This window comes from Pholcus phalangioides, unplaced genomic scaffold (assembly GCF_987345545.1).
Source record: "Pholcus phalangioides strain wild (caught in Gottingen) unplaced genomic scaffold, Ppha-v1.0 ptg000172l_1, whole genome shotgun sequence".
NCBI lineage: Eukaryota > Metazoa > Arthropoda > Arachnida > Araneae > Pholcidae > Pholcus > Pholcus phalangioides.
This window is the reverse complement of record NW_028301637.1, coordinates 7064026-7086030: the sequence shown is the minus strand read 5'-3', so window position 1 is coordinate 7086030 and position 22005 is coordinate 7064026. Positions and strand designations below refer to the sequence as shown.

Below are 22005 nucleotides of genomic sequence, written 5' to 3'. Positions count from 1 at the left end.
ATATAACAAAATCTGGCCAGTGAGCAACAGAAATACCTCCTATCTAGCCCGTAGACTAAAAAAAATTATGCAACCCCCTACTATAGTTTATCATGATAACCAAGGTTACCATCACCAAGTTTTACTGTGTGTATCTCACAAAGATCATCATATTATCTTACCTTTTGTTCAATAGGAATATCTTCATTTTTTTCAAAAAGATCAGGAGAGCCTATAATTGTAGTCTTTTGAGAGTGTTGATGAGATTTGACTGAAAGATAAATGATATAAAAAGTAATATTACAAAACTGGTACAAGGAGCTATATTTAAACAAACTTCCAAATAATCACTTGTTAATTGCATGTATAGAAAAAATATTCATAACCTATCATTCAAATCAGGCAGTATAAAAAAGCGGCAAGCAAGAGTTTCATTTGATTCTTTAAAAGCAACAACCCTACATGGATAAGATGTCCAAAATTTGAACAAAAAATAAAGGTGGCAGACTAAACAAAACCTAGCACATTGTTTTCCATGAGAAAGAAACAATTCAAAGAAAAGCTGGACAAAGAGTTTTGTTTAGTACAAGGACATTGCAACTTTAGGAGAGTGCAGGTCACTTCATTTATCTGAAAATGTGTTGCCTGCCATTTAGTTATTTGACCTGGAACAGAGCCATAGGTTACTTGAGTGATTATGATTTATAAATGTGCTGAAGGTCACTCACGTAATATGTAGATATGCTGCGGGTCACTCAAGTGATCTGAGAATATGCCGCAGGCCACTCAAGCGATGTGAAATTGCATGATGAGTTACTAAGTGATTCAGAAATGCGCCATGATGCAGTGAGCCACTTAAGTGATTTGAAACTTGAATTATGTAGAAATGTACTGCTGAGTTTATTTTTACAAAATGAGGTTTGAGATCGTGGTCCACATCTGATAACTCTGAGGGCCATATTTGGCCTACTGGTTTTGGGTTGAGAATGTATGGTGTAGAACAGTGGTGCACAAATTTTTTGAAGCGTGACCCCTACATAGGCTGACCACGTGTCTTGGTTTTCTGGGAAATCCCAATTTTGCCAATAAACGTGCTGGCCCAAAAGCCCTTTTTGGAATGCTTGTTTCAATTTTGATTAAGCGATATTGACTTCCAAAGATATTCAGCTTTTTTAAATATCATATAAATATCTACTTTGTTTTTTGATGTAGTTTGTGTCCCTTATGAAAGATGGAAGTGTAGTAAGGTGTATTTTCCTTGATTTTCGTATACAGCGAGATTAAGAAAGAATCATTCGATTTCAACATAATCCTACACTTGTAATAGGCCATTAACAAAAATTGTTCCTAAAACATACACATTAATTCTACACTTGTAATAGACCATTAACAAAAATTGTTCCTAAAACATACACATTTCCCCCATATATTCACATATCACTTATCATTCTATTCTGTGTTTTTAATTTTTAAGAAATATACAATTTTGAAATCGGGTGATTCTCTCCAAATCCCCCCGTTAAAAGTACTACCTTTATATCATCCAGTACATGCCAGAAGCATGAATGTACAATTTTTTTTTTTTTTTTTTTTTTTATCAGCTGTTTGGATACCTTGTTTTGCTATCTAAGTTGTGCCTGAAACACGAATGTAACACACGTGTGTTTCAATAATGCCCTATTGAAAGAAACACATTACAAAACATTTTAGGAAAATAACTTCAATAGAGTAAACATTCAAATATCATTTCCCACTGTCTTTTTTTTTGGCAAGGATATTGCACATTCATGATCCTGGCATGACAGAGCCGATAATATTTATTATTTTACAAGTAGAATTTGTTAAAATTACCTTGTCTGATACATGGTAATTAGCTCAGCTGAATAAAAGCATTCTTTAGTTTTGACATATTTAAAAAAATGAATTTCTTATTTGGAGAATCTCTCGTGAGGTCGCAACCAATAGTTTGAGCAACACTGATCTAGAATAAAAGAATAAGTTATTCTTTTTTCTAGTTCTGCATTTTTCTTTTCGATGGTCAACTATACCAACTTTAATTCATGGTCACCCACATACTGCAGCAAGGCCCTAGGGCTGGGATTTTTGGAGGGCCTCCAGAGAATAGTTCCAGGCCCTGTCAGCCCCATCCTAGTTGAGGCAATTTTTTCGATTACTCATAATACTAAGTTGAAATTTACTTGCACACTTGCGAGATGTCAAAAACAATACTTCACACGTGGAAAACTATTGAAGACTGAATAAAAGCTTGAAATGCAGAGAGACAAAAAAGTTTAGGAAATAAAGGGATGCATGCACAGTCGTAAGAAAAACACTATAATCTGACTGTTACATCCTATTTTGCAGGTTAACAATAAACCTGTTTTTGAAATTTGCCTGAGGAAAGGGAAACATACTCTTTCCACATTAACTTCAAAAGTATTCCGTCCTTTAGCAGATAATCAGCAAATTAATTCTTATTCACACATGGTGTCATTTGACTCCTGACCAAATTTAAATTTTTCTTTCAATTTCAACTCCTTTCTGCATGTAAAAAATTAAGATACATGAACAGATGAAATAGGTCAGCATTTCTCAACCTATGATCTGCAATAATGGAATGAGTGGTCTGCAGGAAAACTTGACGATTTAATTCTAAGTTTATGATAAATTACTCCATTTTTGTAGTAGATATTAGTAATATCCATATGGGTTCAAATAAAAAGTACACCTTCATACTTAGGTTTACCATACTTCATCGAGAAAAATGGGGTAAATTGCCCTCTCAAATATGAGACATCATCAATTGTAGTCAAAAAATGCAATTAACAACAAATTTGATAACTACTGCTGTCATTGCTGAAAAATGTTTTCACAAGAAAAAAAAATTCAAACGAGAAGACCATATTTCATTGAGAAAAATGTGGAAAACTAGGAAATTAAACATGGTAAAATATGGGGAAATTATCAATTGTCATAAGAAAAGTTGCCATAAGCCAGCAAAAATCACCAATTGTTTTTGATATTTCTAAAATGGAAAGGGAAATGTAGGGCTACTGGAAATTACAATAAACGAATAGTAGTCCACAGAAAAATGTTGAACTTTCATTACCTGACAAATATGCAAGATGAATAATTATATTTTTTGGCCATAAGTATCATAATATAATTTATAAGTTATGGAAATTACCTTCATTCACGATTTTAGTAAACACAGTGATCTCTCATATGTTTCTCTCGGTTATGATGATTTTCTGCACTCTCAGTCAAAGATATCATATAATAATGCTATTCACTTATGTATGTTTTTTCCTTATTCCCTTGCACAGATGTACAAGTGAGAGATCACTGCATTACAAATTCAAATACGAAATTGAAATAACTGGACAAATGAATGGAAAAAGTTGAAACCAAAAATACAGGAGTGTTACATATTAAGGGACACAAGTGGGCCATTGAATTATTTCAGACATCTTACTAGTTCTTGGGTTCAGGAAGGGTGAGAAACACTAAAATGGATTAAACCGGAAACTAAAAAATAACGAGAATAAATAAAGAACATCACCACAGAGAAAGTTAATAGACATAATTATACAAGGATGCAAATGTAAATGTGCACTCAAAATATTGAGAAAAGAGCAAAACCCTGACAGGATCTGTAGTAAATGATGGGGGGGGGGGGGGGGGAGATTAAATAAATTACAAAGCAGATAAAAAAAAGACACTATTTATTCAGTAGAATAAAGAAAATCAATACCATAAACTATTGGGAAAAGGGTACAAAAAATGTGAACAATTCTACCAGAAGTGTTGCAATAAATTTTTTTCCATACAGATAAAATAGTTTGTTGTGTTTCAAACTCTAGATCATTGAATAATATCAAAGGACACATTGTTTACTGAGCCAAAGCTTTTTTTTCAATTAATAATTCTCAGAAATATCTATTGATAATTAAAAATTTTGAATTACCTAAATTATTTATTGGATTTTTTTTAGGCATACCAGCTTGAATGCACTGCATGAGAAGTTCTTGATCATCCTCTTGTTCACTATCTGAAGAGCTCTGCAAATTCAAATTGCAATATTAGAATTATTTAATGATCTATTTGAAAAAATGCATTTTTCTACAATAATTATTTATTTTGAATATAACTATTCACTACCTTATGAGGAAGGGTTACTTCAATATCTTGCATTCCATTGATGTCAGTCGTATCTTGTACATTAGTAAAGTTTCTCAGTTCATCTGAACCATGTTTAAAGGATGCTACAGATTAAGAAAAGAAAAAGATATGACGGGCAGCAAAAATTCAGAATATATTGGAGCATGACAAAAGTTAAACAATATTTGTCCAAAAGCATAGTTTGTAATGTGAATATAATGCAACTAAAGCAAATCACCACCAGAAACTTAGAGCAATTGAAAGGATACACAGTGATATCTAGGCTAACAAAACTGTTCTGGAATTAAATTTGTTAGCTGAAACACGATTTCCCATAAGCAGGACCGGAACTGGGGACGGACGGACAGGGGCAACTGCCCTGGGTGGCACTTTTAGGTGGGAACAAAGAACACTGTCATAAAATTATTGAATTTTAAAGTTGTTGGGGCGGCAAAAATTCTAGTTACAACCCTGCCCATAGATTTCTATGGAAACTATGGAAATTTGTTTAATTTGTTCCAGGTATGACCCCCACTCTTCCCCCCCCCCCCCCGCCGAAAAAAAAAATTGAAGATAAGTAGATAAGTTTTAAAGAACACTAAAAAACTGTCCAGAAGCTGACTGAAAAACTTCACATTTGAATAAGAGGAAATTTAAACAAAGGTAAGACACTGAACATCTTTTTATTTTACACTATTCCCAGTTGAGTTCACGAGAGTCATCTTATGAGATGTGTTCAACTCATTTCTGCTTCATACTTATGCAGATGGAAAAGAAAAGCTTCTATAATGTCCAGACCATAGTTCAGTTTCGTGCTAAGAATCTTACACTGAAAGAATATACGCACTGAAAAAAATTCAAGTTTGAGACCCTTTTTTTCCTTTTTCTCTTAACCAAATTTTTCATTTCATATGAAATGGCTCAAAACCTTTCTAAAAGAGAATTACAGATACATATCTGGAAAAGGGATTGCAAGGAAGACATAAATTAATCATGCTCTAAAGACAGTATTTTTGATAATGATTGTGTGGAAAAACTCAGCACAAAACGCCACTGTGTTATGTGAGCATGTCTATCTATGTCAGCTAAACCGCTAATTAGCCAAATTTATATTCGTTAGCTAAATATAAACATCACAAAAAAATTGTTACCTGAAAAATTTATAAGCTGTGACATTTGTTAGCTAAGGTATCACTGTATAGGTCTGTGATAGATGTCACATTGCTAAGCAAATACGAGATTAGAAAGGCTCATAGATCAACTTGTAATAAAGCTAAGTTTAAGAATGCTTTGTCTGAGAATTTAAATTGGGACATGGTGCAGGATAAGCAAACCAAAACATTTATATGAAGCTTTTAATAACTGGTTGATGTGAAGAGGAATTCATGAAAGAAAATTCAGCTGCCTGTACAGGAAATCTGAGCCACGTTTTCTCCCATGCTGGGCGAGCATGCTAGACAACTCTACGCTACAGAAGCAACAAACATCTTTCCTCAGAGCATATATGTGCTGAATGTGTGGGACCGTTCAGACCTAACTCAGCTAATAGCTTGTATATACTGCCATTTTGTTGCCAGATGGCGATTTATCTGAAAATGATGTCACTCACATGGTCACATTATGATCCATAACGACAACTTTAGGCTTCTCATCGGCCATTGCACATTCGATTTATCAAGATTTGAAATTTTTTAATTATTTGAATCTAAACTATAAAAGTCTGTTTTATCACAAAGACATTTTAAGAATGTGTTTGAATTAATTTAATATTATTTTTAACTTATTTGCTGTAAGAAAAATTGAATTGTAAGAAGAAACACTTTCAAAGTTAATATGAAATGAAATAATAAATTGCTACAAAAAGCTATGATGAGGGTATCATATCAAAATGTCATTTTTTGTGAAAAAATTATCTACTGTTGTGTACTACCTGCATCACCTGTTTCTTCACTTTCTGTGACTTTCAACTCAGGCACTGCACTTTGCATGTTCTGCAAAACAATTTCCTCATCATTTCCAATGGATGTATTATCCAATCCATCAGACTGAATCTGTATATTGAATAAATAATAGTAATACAAGTTATTATGCATTTAATATCTAAACTAGAACCATACAATTCAATTTAAAGTTCCGGACATGGTGCAGGATAAGCAAACCAAAACATTTATATGAAGCTTTTAACAACTGGTTGATGTGAAAAGTTATTGAAAAACTCAATTATAATTGAATAAATGTTCCACAGACATATAAACATTTTGATAATTTCTTGCTATTCAGCCATTATTCTATGCTTTTTAAAAAATGTTATTTTCTTTTGGAAAGTGCATTATTCTTGTTGCTCCATACCATGCAATGTAAAATTTCTATAAACAATCTTTTATTCATTAATTACATCGTTTTTCCTCCCTTGAAATAAAGTAAATATAATTTTTTTCTATGCAAAACTGAAAATTTTTCATATGTCTTATAAATTAAGCCAAGATTTTGTGACTAACTTTGTTAGTTTGGTGACAACGTCTGTGTTTTGATGACGTCATGATATGGAAGAAACTTGCGGAAAGTATAGTACGGTAAAGATTTTTTTCCACTGAAGATAGATTTTCACTTCCATTCAAGACAGATTTTACTGTATAACCTTTGAAGCCCATTAGGGATCAAATTTCGAAAAAACCTTTTTTAGTGGGTCTTTAATTTATGAAATAAAACTACTGACTAAATTTCATATTCATAACTTCAGTGGTTTTGGCTCGTCAATGATGAATCAGTCAGGACATGTCATTATATATGTATATACAGATCATTCATTCAACATGGCTGATTTAAACAGAGTGCTATATCTTTAGATCTTAAATTGAAAGTTTTGTTGGAGGTTAACTAGAAATTGATGTCAAGAGCCATAATAGCCAAATCATTTTCATCACCCTCATTTTAATTGATGGGCAAATTTCAGACTTTGGCAAGATAATTTTTTCAAAAGCGAAACATTATCAAAGAAAAATTAATGTTTGTTAATAGAGTAATGGATGATCTAGGTTCCTATTTCAACCCTACGATAAATCTCCCATGAAGCCTCACGGCCCTTTATGCTGATACAGCACGGTTGCTCGATGGCCTTCAGCAATGCACCAGGGACATTAAAAGATGGTGTTTGAATAGCAGAGTCAAGTTAAATGCTGACAAACTATTTTCATGTGGATTTCAAACAAACATGAAATGCCAACATTTGCCTTACTGGAGGTCAATGACATTAGAATTGCTCCTGTGGAGAGGGTGAAATACCTCTGCATTATTCTTGATCGAAAACTCTCACTCAAACCTCAATGGGATGAGGCAGTGAGAAGATTCATAATAGCAGCACAAAAGATGAAAAGAATAACACAGAATAATATATCAATATCAAATAAAAATATAAACATACTCTACAAACTAGTCTTATGACCTATACTGCTTTATGCTGCACCCGTATGGTTTTTCATGTCAGATGCAAGCATCATCCAGATAGAGCGTGAGCAAAACAGATATTTGCACAAAGCGCTGAAGGCTATTTGGTATATATATAAGCACCATATAAAGAGAAACAAAAACTGAGACAGTTTTTGATTTTGTACAGAAGATTGCAAAAAATCTATTTGAACAACTTGAGATACCTGAATGGGAACATCTAAATAACATATCTGCTTACAGAAGTGATGAATACCTTAGGCTAAGAAGGTCTAAGAATTTACTTACAATGTCTAGGCTGAATTCAAATTTCCTGGCCTTTAATACACAAATTACACATATTGCACACATTATAAGTAATAATTGTTTCCCTTAAGGGGGATAAAATAGCGTGGTTGTACAAAATATAGCAGTGGTATAATTATTTATATCAATAAAAAATTGTGATATAAATTGAATGCTGTATATATAGCATTTAATAAATGAACAAAATAAATTTGATGACCTACGATGTTATTGTAGAAATAGTGACGAGAAGGCACAATCCCATATTGTCATGTGTGGATGTATCTATGCACCTTTAGAATTTTTAAATGTCCTTTTGGGTGCGAGCTTCGAAAAATGGAAGCAAAATTAATCAATCTACATGGCTTTAACAGAGCACACTTGTACCTATAGATGGTATAGGCTGGATAGGGAGGGTATGTAATCATAACATGCCCTCCCTATCCAGCCTATACCATCCTTGGTTTGAGATTTGAGATATATCTCCCACATATAAATACGAAAAAAGAAAAATATCTGGTCGATAGATAATTTATATATAATCAGTAAAAAACTTACTCCAAGATTTTATGTTTTTTATTCATGATTGATTTTTCTTAAGACTGGTTATATTTGGAGATGACGATTTTAATAAAAAAAATTCATCTCTATCTTATGGGGACTTGAACCCCAGTCTCTCGTTTGCCAGATGAGTGCTATTACCTTACAGGTAGAACATTTGTCTGGCAAACAAGAGACTGGGGGTTTAAATCCCTATGGGGGCAGAGACAAATTTTCTTCCTATAAAATAATCATCTCTAAACATAACCACTCTTCTGAAAAAATCTTATATCAACAAGTGGAGAAGACATCTTTCTCTACATAAACATAAAATCTCCAGATAATTACCTTTGAAGAAGAGACACCTTCTGTTGGAAAAGCATCTACAACAGTTTTCTTACTTCCATCAGAGGTCTCGCTGCTTGAAACGTCTTTCATATAGAATTTTTTCAAATTGTCAGAGTCACTCATAATACTAAGAGAACTTAGACTACTGGCACCAGAGAATCCCACTGGAGTTCCTTCAACTATGAAAGACGAATTGTTGTCATCAAAAACTCCTCCGTCATAGTCATTATATTTCTCAAGTGCTTTAGATGAGAAACGATGGTCATGTGGATCAGATCCATCTTCACTGAAGATAGATGTTGATTTTTTCTGAATCGGGCTCGGTGGCATAGTTTGTCCAGGCGAATCTGGCAAATCACTTGGTGAAACAGTTCCACTAACATAGCTATTAAAAAAAGATAAGACATGCACAGATGTGTGAACAATATTCCCTCATTTACGTGAATTTAGAATAACATATTCCCACACATAATACGGCACGCTGGAGTGTCACAAGGGTAAGCAACATACCGGGAAACCAAGTACAACAAGCTGGATAAACCAAACACTTTTTCTTAAAACTTGACTTTGTTTATTCACTGCTGCTATAGTAGTCAAATAGTCATAGTGATGGACTTGCATCGTGAGGGCCCGGATTCGAACCCTTACCGCAGTGATTCCAAATGTGAAGCCCACACTACACAAGGGAACACTTTGATTTCTGAAGGGGGCAATTTTAGTTTTTTTTAGGATGGCTTGGAACCTTCCAAACTCCATTTTTTATATTAGCTCAAATTTTTAATTTTCAAACAATTTCTTGGTGACTTCGTTTTATTTTAATTAAGGGTTCTTAATAATTTGTGTTTTATGGAAAATTTGTGCCGGGCACAGATCCATTGTGCCAATAAAATGAAGAAAAGTGAAGGCAGTGAACTCCTTTAAAAAATAATATTTAGTGTATAGAAATGTGTAAATAATGAGTTTTGTTTTTTCATGCAAGCCCATGAACACTCTGAAGTCTCTCCAAAGACCACTAATTAAGAATCACTGCTTTTGACTAAGCTCCATGATAAGGGAACGGATAAACTATAAAAACTATAAATGGAATGTATGAAGAGAAAAGACCTAATGCAGCGGCTCTCAAACTGTGTGCAGTGGTTTTTAGATACAAGGCCAACTTTTGCTGGGGGGGGGGGGGGGGGTGTCGCAGCGAGATGGCGATATTCGTGTGTACCTGTTCAATGCTCTGAAGCAGTGCTTTGCTAGATTAATCTGGCGAGCCACAGATAAACATTGAATGGACGGGGAGGGGGGGGGGCACAGGTGACAAAATTTTGAGAAACACACTGACCTAACATGATTTTCAAGATGAATTCTGTACTTAAGTAAGCTTTTTATACAACACTATGACACTAGCCCTCTAGTCACTCTAGGTGGATTAACATCATTGTTGCAACTTGAAGATGTTATACTGGAACAAACCCTTCAAATCATAAGTGAAATATTTATGAACAAGTTGCTTCGAAATGGGAAGCAGAATTCACAAAATCAAGGAACAGATATAATGCATCATATTCCATGATTGCATTATGGATTAAGATTTCATGAAATAATATTTTAGGTGAATTGCAGGTTGTGGGTGTCGTAGAAAGTTTTTGTCAATAGGGTTGTTAATAAATGGAATAGTTTATTTCCGCCAGTCATGAATTCTAACACAATTTATGACATGAATGTCGCTCTTCACTTGTTAATACAAGATATACGGAAGACTGGATGTTGTGAAGATATTTATTATTTGAGATGTTAATTTTTTTTTTTAAGGAAGGAAAAACTCATCTCTGCCTCTACCGGGAGTCGAACCCGGTAGCCGGGTTCGTAGCCTAGAGTTATACGCCTTAGCGAAGGAAAATCTCTATCTCCTCTGTAGCTTAGTGGTCAGAGCACTCGTCCGACAATCGAGGGACCCGGGTTCGACTCCCGGTAGAGGCAGAGATGAGTTTTTCCTTCCTTAAAAAAATTAACATCTCAAATAATAAATATCTTCACAACATCCAGTCTTCAGTATATCTTGTCTAACACAATTGATATTTAAAAAGAAATATGATAGACATAGTGGCACAAATCAAGAAGCTATCGATGCTTAGATAAGAGGATCATAATCTTTTTTATGGGCAGTGCATATTTACTATATATTTATTTGTTTTTTCTTTCTTTTGTGATATGTGCTTTTATATTGGGTTGCTGCATTTTGGTTATATTTGACATCCATATTTTTTATGGGAATCTTTTTTCAGCCACCTCAATAGGCAATCTGCCTGTTGTGTCATTTGTATTTGTACTTAAGTTTAACAAAAATTTCATGATGTTCTTCCACATTCATTCTTTCAAATTTCCAGGTTTTACAATGAATTTTTGTGAGTTTTCCACAAACATTTTTCAGCAATAATCACATTCCCTGACAATTCCGGGTTTTCCCTCACACATATGAGAAACCCGACTAAATATAAATGTAAAGTACCAAATACGTTTCTTTAAAATAAATTACAATATTATGGTTAGAGATGCATAATCACCTTATAATGATAATTTAGTTCAGAGGAATAGTTATTTTCTTCGGTGTACATACACTTAAATTTTTTATCATTCATATTTCTTTGCAAGTTGTGCAATTCAGCCATAGTGGTTTCATTTTCTTGATTTCAAAGTTTAATATTGTGGGTTAGAGACTTCAATTCCCCCCCCCCCCTGTCTTCTCGACAGGGAGAGAGTATATTCTTGACAATATTCTCTAGAAGGAATACTATTATAAATTATAAAACTTCAATTAACTGTCACCGTCCGGACCAGGGCAGTGACGAATAGACGAATAACAGAAATATCTTAATGCATATGTACAGTAACATGATTTCATTGCAGGCTTGGGACGAAACGAAAACAAAATCCATTGAAGTTTATACTGATCGTTTTGAGTAAAATTAAATACAATATATATATATTATTCACTTTTAAAGAATTTTAAAAGTGAGACATTGAAAATAGCATCCTTTATGTTGTTTCTCTTCCAAAATTCTTTGACAGTCATGGCATCATCAGATGAAAGCAAGCTTTCAATAAAAGCTTTTCTGTAACGTCGCTTCATATTTTCAATTATGCCGTGGTCCATAGGCTGTATAAGTGGAGCTATATTAGCTGGGAGAAAGAGGCCTGTTATTTTGCCATCACCAGTTTTGAGCTCACAAGAGGGGTGTGTCTAGGCATTGTTCATTGTTCATTAACAGCAGTGCTTCCTGCAGCAACTGCTTTTCGGCCACATGAACTCTAAGTTGAGGCACAAAAACTTTGTGGAGGCCATTCTGAAAAAATTGTTTGGTCCATCCAAGTATTTTTTTTGGCATAATAGTTCACGGGCAATGCGTTCATATTTAAATTTTCGAAAGTACATTGTTTTTTGGATTTACCAATTACAAGCAGGAGTAATCTTTGATTGCCAGTGGTATTAGCACAAACCATAGCAGTGATCCGATTTTTTTGGACCTTAAAATCTGATTCTGTTTCCTCTGTATTTTTTTCTTAGACAATGATGGATAACAGAAACTAAAGATTAAACGAGTGTCGGTTAATCATGGTTTTACTGTACTTGAGAATATTATTATCAAAGAATTATTCTCAAGTTATTTATATAATAGCCCTTTCACAGAATATTCTCAAGTTTTTTATAAAGATTATTTATGTTATAATATATATTATTATAAATATATTCTTGAGAATATTCTCCGTAAAGACTATTATAAATAACTGGAGGATATTCTCATCAAGAATAATAAGAATACTCTTAATAATAGTAGTCCTTCCAGAGAATATTCTCCTTGATGAAAATATTCTCCTAAATATTTTTCTTCGGAATTATCTCTAATTGAGGTAAATATACTTGTAAAAATTGTGTAAAAATATTCATAAAACTACTAGAAGATATTCTGAAGTAGCCTATAGGCAAAATATTCTAAAAAACCTATGAAGCAAATATTTTCTTTATAACAAATTATTACCTAACTTCACTAACAGAGCTTCTAATCCCAGATGGAGGATCAAAACTGCTCAAAGAAGTCAACGAGCTACTTCGAGAGAACATCAAAGGAGTTTCATTGGCGGCCTCTTCAAATTCTTTTTCTGAAATTCAATTAAACATTTCCTGTTATATACGTAGTATCATGCATTTAATATTCTTCTTTATAAAACTTTTTTTGCATATGAAAAATTCACACTATGATAACAATAACTTTATCTAAAGGAAATACATCTTTTCTGGATATTATGCAGAGGTGAACTTGGAAAGAAAAGTCATTTGGTCTTTGCCAGGAGTTGGCAAACTTCATATACACCACTTAGTTTGCAAGAGGACCTGAGTTCCACTCTCAGCAAAGACCAGATGACTTTTCTTTCCGAGTTCACCTCCACATAATATCCAGTAAAAGGTCTATTTCCTTGATGTAATGGGCTGATAAAAACACTGACAAACAGGTACAAACCTGTTTCACTCTCTCTACCATTCCACCCTGAAGGCCATTTATTGAACTTAAGGGAAGCTACTAATACCTCTACATTAGCATCTCATGGCATATTGTGTGAAATAAGGAAGACAGTCATGTCTCCAGTGGTGTATAAAATAGTGTGCTTGCCCAGTGTGCAAGAGGATTTAGGTTCGATTCCCGGTGAAAAGCCCAGCTGACACTTCTTTCAAAGTTCACCCTTTGCATAATATCCAAAAAAGTCCTTGATGCATTGGGCTGAGACAAAAGCAACTTCACCCACTTTATTCACTGTTACTACACCTAGCTGTCTTTGAAATTACACAAGTTCTTTCTTTTCTTCAACTGCACTCTAAAACACATTTCAAGGACATGCTTCAGTTATGTATCAGTCAATGTATTATGCAACATAATAGAGCCCGAAAATCCAGGCAAAATGTCCTAAATGGGATTTTTTTGCCTATTTTCAATCTTTTTCATTAAAAAAAATTCTTTTTTTCTGCAGTAAATGCCTATTTAAACATTGTTTTATGTTTACCTGTGAATTTTAGAGACCTTATTCTGCAATATGTGGATATTTTGAGCCTCGAGAACTTCAAAAGAATTGTTCTTTTCAAAATCATCAATTCTTAGTATTATCAGAATCTTCTCCCTCCTTCCAGCCTCATTTAAACACAAACAGGCCTAAGTGCCACAGAATTAGAAAACTTGGTGTTGCCAGGTAAGACTCTCATCTCTGCTATAGGCTATATACTTCTCCGATAGCAATCAACTTATAAAATACTGTATTTTATTCCAACTCATCCGGCTACTTTGATGCCAAATGCTGAAGCTCAATAGTACTTATAGTGGGGTTATGATTGCTTGTAGCGATTTGTAGTTTGTGTTGAACAAAAAGAAGTTTTATTACCTTTCTCTAAGCCACATCTACCCGATTCAAATCCCAACCCTGCAACAACCCCCTATAAATACATCACAGTACAGATGCAGTATAATCCAGATCACCAAGGAAGCCATAAGTCACCAAGGTCAGCATAATGCCACTGGGTTGCCGTAACTTCTCTCTCCCTTCTAGAATACAATTCTAGGTGGTACTAGTAGTGCGGGCAATTCAAATGGCTAACAGCGTCTTATCCCTTTGTGTAATATTTGAAACAGTGTCATTTCATCTTCCAATGAGTCCTTGTTTCGTCATTGGATTTTATCTGGTTCATACAGCATACTGTCAGGTTGTATTTCCCCGATATATTTTTTATGAATTTTTTTTTTCCACCTTCAGCCCTTTTTGTCATGCTTTCCATTTTTATTCTTGTAAATATTATTTTCGTTTCTCATTACGTATTTGAAAGAGTCTGGATACCTAGATAGACTTATGCCCTGATCTGTTTATTATTTCAAAGAAAGAGTTCGGGTTTTATATTTATATACTGAGCATATTTATTTATAATATTATTGTTGGTTTTCACTTTTATGTTTTCGATGCTGGTGATTTTTTTTTTTGCGGCGTCTGCAGTCAGTTACAGCCTTGGCAACTTTTCGTCGGAAAAAAAGTTGCCAAGGAGGATCTGGATTATACTACATTTGTTCCAGGCCTGCGAATGAATTGGATGTTATTTACCAGGTTTGCAATTGACGACAGGAGGGTCTTCGATACAATATACTTTCACAGTGTCCTCATTATTGCTGGGTGATTTCAGTGATGGCTCCTCCTCATCTTTATTGGCAGCGGCAACAGCTCTGAATTCAGTTGACGCAGGGTGGGGATGCAAGAGGCGAATTATTTTCTCCTCTTCGTTGCTGCATCGTTCTGAGTACTTGCGGCTGTAGTCCACGATTTGATCGAGATCTGTTTCAACGTAAGAGTCGCAAACTGTTATGATGTCCGGCAATTCATCTGGCTCTTCTTCATCGCTACCAAAATATTTTAAACTATAATTCACTGGCAGCTCTTGACAGTCGGTGTCCTCCTCCTCCTCAAGGTTCTCCATTTCATCGAGAGGACATTTGTTTAACCTGTGACGCGTTGTTGTCGCATAACTTCCAGCTATAAATCTATGGGTTTGGCTTGATTAATTATTGCTGTGGGCTTTATACATCTGTGGGCACAGGCAGAGCTTAACGTCCTCCATGCCTGTAGAATTTGTAGGTCTGGACTTGCTTTACATCTTTTCAAAAAAACGAAATAAAATTTTGTTATAAAAAATTTTTTTTAAAAAGGTAAACAAAAAAATTTGAAGTGCCTATTGTGTTAATTTTAACTGCTTCGGACGGCTTTGACCGTGTATGAGCATTGATTCATCTAGGGGGGGGGGAGAAGTAAATTATAACTTTATTCTTGTTTAAGAATAAATTTTTTTGCATTTAAATTTCAACAATTTGACACCTTTATTTTTTTGAAAATTAAAATGAAACCAAGATACACTGCGTAATTTTTCGTATGGAATTTTATCAAGTTTGCTGTGGTGAAAAGACCAAGTACTCACTACTGCCCTGGCGCATGTGACAAAAAATTGTAAACATCTAATTTAAAAGAAAATGCATAGGATGATAATTCATATGGTATTGTAAACAATCATAACCAAGGAACCGAATTTGGCAGCTCTCTGAACGGGAACCAACTCCATACCATCCACAAGTCAGTCTGTTTCACTTTTGTTTTTAAATGTGTTTGCCAATTAATTTGGTGATTATTAAGCTGAGTTTTCCATGGGAGTAGTCTAATTTTCTTGACCATTTATTCCTCAGATTCGCTGCCCTGTGCTTGGTTATTCGTGCTTGCATACTTTTTGGGTCACTCCAGCGCTCACTGTCTCTGTCAGTGTCACACATTACTGTCACTGATCTGATTCCTTTCGCTCTAGGTCTTTCATGCTGACACACTCTCTATGTCACTCTTTCGGTAAATCACATGCTTGCATAAGTTCTAGGTTACTCTTTTGGTTGGTCCTATGCCTACTTACTCACGCTCTAGGTCACTCTTTTGATTGCTAACTGGCCTTTAGCCATGGACAATTTACTACTGAGTGAGTTGCGCCATTAGTGTGAGTGTGTGTACCTTACAGTCTGAGGCATATCTACTGTTGTGTCTGATTTTTCAGTGCTGCCATCTATATTTCAGAAGTGAAATGAATGAAGTATAAGATTACTGTATTGTGTGTGTAGCATTTATTATATCGTTTTTGGGCAAACGATGGGGATGAATCTTTCTTACACATCTCCGGATACGATACTTTTTTGAGAAATAGATCTGATAGGAAAGGGGGTGGAGTGTTGATATACGTGAAATCATGTTTGAAGGCTAGAGAGTGTAACGTACAGAGAAGTGATATTGAAACCATATGGGTTGAACTTGAGAACAAAAGACGTCATAAGCTTATTGTTGGGGTTTGTTACAATCCACCGAATAGGGATCAAAACTACATCGCCAAAATGCACGATGAAATTTCCTACATGTGTAAGCGAAAGAGGGTTCTCATACTAGGGGATTTCAATTACCCGGGTATTGATTGGGAGAACCTTTCATCTGGAAATCAGTATGAAAGAGACTTTCTTAAGTTGGTGCTCGAAAATTTTTTGTATCAGCATGTATCAGAAGCCACTAGGGGTACTGCTATTTTGGATTTAGTTCTTACTAGTTCTGAGGATCTAGTTGAACATGTTTCGGTGGGGGAAGAGTTTTCTTCCAGTGATCATCGTATCGTCAGATTTCACTGTAACTTTTCCTCGGGTAAGGTTGATAACAAAAGATTGGTTCCTTGTTTTCGGAGAACTAACTTTGATGTTTTGCGAAGAAGGTTAGCGGAAGTTTTCAAAGACCGGTTGGAATCAGTAGGGGTGGTAAGTCAATGGGAAGAATTTAGTACGAAGCTGTCCTCTGTTTTGCACGACGTCATACCCTTTGTTCGAAAAAAGCGTGTTTGTACATCACACCCTCTATGGTTCACGGATAGCGTGCGGAACCTTTATCTTGAAAAGAAAAGAGCATTCAGAGAGTATAAAAGTGGACGAGGTGACCTATCATTGTTTACTGATAAAAGAAGACTGTTGAAGAAAGCGATAAGGGATAGTAAAAAGCAAGTTGAATCTAGGTTGGCAGATAACATTGGCTCTGACCCAAAATCATTTTTTCGATACGTCAATAATGGATGTAAGGGGACAGTTGGCCCCCTCTCGATAGGAGGCTCAAAAGTAGAGAGCAATGTAGGCATGTGTAGTGCTTTCAATGACTTTTTCGCGTCGGTTTTTAATGGAGATAATGATATTCGATATACGGGTGTTGCATGGGGTAATAAAACGCTCAACGATATTCAAGTGGAAGACGTGGAGGTCCTAAATCTTCTAAGAAATGTATGTGCAAGCAAAGCACCAGGACCAGATGATATCTATCCCAGGGTTCTCAGGGAAGGTGCTAATGAATTGTTGGGGCCAGTCGCACAGATATACAGGAGTAGTGTTGCTGAGGGTATCGTCCCGAGAGATTGGAAACTGGCTAACGTTGTTCCGATATTTAAGAAGGGTAGTAGAGAAGTGGTGTCTAATTATCGTCCAGTGAGTTTGACGAGCTCCCTCTCGAAAATTTTGGAAATTATCATCAAAAGGCAGTTTGTGAAGTGGATAGACGAGAATAATGTATTGTCGGATAATCAGCATGGGTTCAGGAAGGGGAAGTCATGTGTAACTAACCTCCTTTGCTTCTATGATTACGTGACTAAGGCTTTGGGTAAGAGCAAAAATGTCGACGTTGTTTACCTTGATTTCCAGAAGGCATTCGATCGGGTCCAACATGGCAAACTCTTGAAGCGTTTACACGAGATTGGAATAGGGGGCAACTTGCTGAATTGGATAGAATCGTGGTTAAGAGATAGGTCGCAACGAGTTATGGTGAACGGGGAATTCTCTGGTTGGACAGACGTCACAAGTGGAGTTCCTCAGGGAAGTGTCCTTGGCCCCATACTTTTTTCACTTTTTATCGATAAACTCGATCAGGGTATCGATGGAATTACTAGCAAATTCGCAGATGATGTGAAGCTAATGGGGGTAATCGGGAATGAAAGCGATAGGGAGTTGCTCCAGACCAACTTAAACAAGATTGCAGCATGGGCAAATGAATGGAGCATGACGTTTAGCGTAGATAAGTGCATGGTCGCTCATTTTGGTTCGAACAACCAACGGTTCTCTTACGAGTTGAATGGTGTCACTATCCCGGATGCAACTAGAGTCACCGATTTGGGAATTCTCATTGACGAGCGACTTAAGTTTTCTGAACATTGTTCAGCGGTTGTCAAAAAATCGAATAGAATGCTTGGTCTCATTTTCAAAAAGGTCTCTTCGCGTTCTCCTAAAGTCATTCTTCCTCTTTTTCGAGGCTTAGTTCGTCCTGGACTGGAGTATGCTGTAAGGTTTTGGAGACCATACCTACAGAGGGACATAGACTTGGTTGAAGGGGTGCAGAGAAGAGCTACGCGTGTCCTTATTGGCACACAGGGCTTGAGTTATGAAGAAAGACTTCATTTTTTGAATATGTTTACATTGGATGAACGCAGGTGTCGAGGAGATATGATCGAAGTGTTCAAAATTTTCAATGGGATGGATAGGATGGACCATGAACTTTTAGTACACCGCCAATCGACTGCTTTTACAAGGGGACACCAGTATCGATTGGTGAGGGACAATGCAAGGTTATGGTGTCGCAGGGAATTTTTCTCCAATAGGGTTGTTAATAAATGGAATAGCTTACCCCCGGAGGTAGTAAATTGTAACACAATTGACACGTTTAAAAAGAAATACGATAAACATGTTGGGGTAAATCGAGAAGCTATCCATTCTTAGAATAAGACAACCATAAGTAATCTTTATGGGCATCGTATAATATTTTATCATGTGTATATATTGTTTGTAATTTGTGTTAATTGCATTTTTAATTGGGTTGCTGTATTTTTGAAACATATGACAACCATATTTTTATGGGCATCTTTTTATCAGCCACCTCGTTGGGCATTTTGCCTGTTGTGGCGTTGTATTTGTATTTGTATTTGTATTTGTATTTGATTATATTTATTGATTGAATGTCATTTATCTTTTTTTTTTTTTTTTGTGAACGATAATTGTGAAACAAGTTATCCAAGTTTCCATTGTTCCCTGTGTTAGGGATTAAATTCAATATACGAGTGATTCGGATAATGAGCTTGTTACAGAACAAGTTAATCTCGTTAACTGAAGTTCTTTTGTGTATGTTCTTTTTTATTCTTTTTTGCGTTGGGTATAGAAAAATACTTGTTCAGCCATTTCTTTTATATTCTTGACTGTCAAGTTATATTTATTTGCCTATTTTTAAGAAGAAAAGAAATAATCATTTAATAATTTTCCTCTACTGTGTTTCAGGTATGAAGCATGTATTGCTAGTGCTGTCAGGTAAAGGTGGAGTGGGTAAATCATCTGTATCGGTCCATCTTGCATTGTCGTTGAGAGACTTTGGTTACAAGGTAAGTAGGCCTAAGTTGGTTTGTTTTTAAGTTTTAGAGTTTCTTAAAATATATCTGATACTGACGTATAAAAATCTTGCTGTTGTAACAAAAAAAAAATACCTCAGTAAACCTCATTTCTAGTGAGCCTTCCCCCATATCAGTTTCATGAGTTTGTACATTTCTTCCACATTCTGTTCTTTCTTTTCATCTAATCTTTCAAACAGTCAAGTAAGCAGCTGTCTTTTTCCCATTTAAAATCCTTACTGTATTACATAATCACTACAAAGTGCAGTGTGATAATATATTTTTAGTATAGATTAGGGGTGGCCAACTTCCCGCTGTTCAAGGGCCATTGTCATGGTCCGCACCAGGGACAACACTCTGGTGTATAAAACACACCAGTAAAATGACCCAGAAAACTTGCAAATATGCATCCCTCATATGTAATATGGTTAAAAATGGACAATTTAGTCATTAAAATTGTGCCCTGGGCTCCACTTCATAAACTGATACATTTTATTGTTTATTTCTTTCCAGCTAGTAGATGCACTGCATAAAAAATTACTGTTTCTTCTATGAATTAGTCCATTTAATTACATCCATAGTTTGAAATTTTACAGATAAAACATTTTTTCTGCAATTATTTTTTTCCCTTACTCCTGATTTGGCAACCGGTGGGGCTGCACAGGTGGACTAGACCCTGAATGAATTGGTTCAATGCGCAGTAGACTTCAAGAGGAGTTTTATTATTAATGGAAAATGTGCCAAAAGCTAGTAGTGTGGATAATAGGCCTATTGACTAATCATGGATAATCCTGTGATGGTACCAAGATAAAATGACTGACATCATGGACTAGGCAGACTACCTATAGATGTGGAAGGATGCGCACATGCACCATTACCTGGTGCTTCTGTATGCCCATGGATTACACAGAACCAGATTTGTGATACTTATATTCTTATTACCTGAGTTACGTTCTTGGAACAGATTATCAGTATTTTGGTTTGAGAAAGCGTTAGTCTGCTCTAGCATGGAATGGCACCTATCTGCTAAGTCAAAATTTAGAGATGACTGCTGCTCGGTTTTCAGCACAAAAACTCACTCCACTGATGTTATGAAAATATCATGAACAATATTTAATTGAAAAATTATAAAGAAAATTGAGTAAGCTTTAAAAAAATCTTCAGAAATATGCACTTATACTGAAAATTCTTTGATTATAATCCAGGCTCTACTCATTACTATCACCACTAGAAATAATGATTGTAAATAGTCTGTTAATCAGGTCTGCTATTGAAAATATATAGCTTAAATAATGATAAAATAAATTTAATACACAGTAATTTTATCTAGTCCCGGGCTGCTCAAAATTACCTCGCATCAGGCAGGCCGCATACGCTCTGTGAGATGATTTTATGCATCCCCACCATAAGATAAAAATACTTTGTATTAAATTAAATTTAAATTTGTGATCATTATTTGGACTATTGTTCCCAACAGTAGATTTCCTGATTATAAACTACTTACTTTCATTATTTCTAGTGACGAAAACAATTTACTATGTTCTCACATACTGCCTTTTTGAACCTACAAATTGCTCATAAAGTTTGCCAGAGGCATTTTTTCTCTATTTTTTCCACCACTTTGTTGGGCAAGTTCCCTGGTGAACTTGCTTGAAAACTCTTTACTTGTATCTGAATGTATATGTGTTGCTCACTATGACAAAAGTTTTCCAAACTGAATGCCAACTCACAATGGCACCTCAAAACTTCAACCAACTTAACTATGTAGGTCCTAATAATTCCAAAGGACAAAAATGTGTCATATTTGATGGTAGCATTGATATTGTGCCATAGACCAAAGGAGTTCTACACCATAGGTATAGAACTAGGAAAGACATAATGATTATTATATTGTGACATAATGATTATTATATTGTGACATAATGATTATTATATTGTGACATAATGATTATTATATTGTGACATAATGATTATTATATTGTGACATAATGATTATTATATTGTGACATAATGATTATTATATTGTGACATAATGATTATTATATTGTGACATAATGATTATTATATTGTGACATAATGATTATTATATTGTCACATAGTGATTATTATATTGTGACATAACCAACAACATTCTGGTTAAAGAAGGTAGCTCACATAATAAGAATACATGTGTTGTATTCAAATCTGGATCTGTGTAATTTTATGAACACCAGGAGTACCAGGTGATGATGGGTGTACGTTCTTTCAAATCTAAA

At 35.1% G+C, this 22005-nt stretch overlaps 2 protein-coding genes and 1 non-coding gene across 4 annotated transcripts in view; 2 read left to right on the top strand and 1 right to left on the bottom strand.

Moving 5' to 3' along the window:
* The window catches only part of LOC149063643 (uncharacterized), a 76048-nt gene extending 60514 nt beyond the window's left edge, over positions 1–15534 (bottom strand). For both annotated transcript variants that reach the window (XM_089255805.1, XM_089255807.1), the window contains exons 1-7: positions 14881–15534; positions 12783–12903; positions 8758–9142; positions 6071–6191; positions 4141–4244; positions 3947–4040; positions 162–250 (exon numbers count right to left, since the gene is read on the bottom strand). In XM_089255805.1, coding sequence (XP_089111931.1) covers positions 162–250; positions 3947–4040; positions 4141–4244; positions 6071–6191; positions 8758–9142; positions 12783–12903; positions 14881–15250 — 1284 coding nt within the window. In that variant the 5' untranslated portion in view covers positions 15251–15534. The remainder of the gene's footprint in view (positions 1–161; positions 251–3946; positions 4041–4140; positions 4245–6070; positions 6192–8757; positions 9143–12782; positions 12904–14880) is intronic.
* Positions 10654–10725, top strand: TRNAV-GAC (transfer RNA valine (anticodon GAC)). The gene has a single exon. It is a non-coding gene; the product is annotated as a tRNA-Val (tRNA).
* A 224-nt stretch (positions 15535–15758) lies between the features above and the next one.
* Positions 15759–22005, top strand: part of LOC149063642 (cytosolic Fe-S cluster assembly factor NUBP2 homolog) — a 29409-nt gene continuing 23162 nt past the window's right edge. Inside the window, exons 1-2 of the mRNA XM_089255831.1 lie at positions 15759–15897; positions 19644–19744. Coding sequence (XP_089111957.1) covers positions 19646–19744 — 99 coding nt within the window. The 5' untranslated portion in view covers positions 15759–15897; positions 19644–19645. The remainder of the gene's footprint in view (positions 15898–19643; positions 19745–22005) is intronic.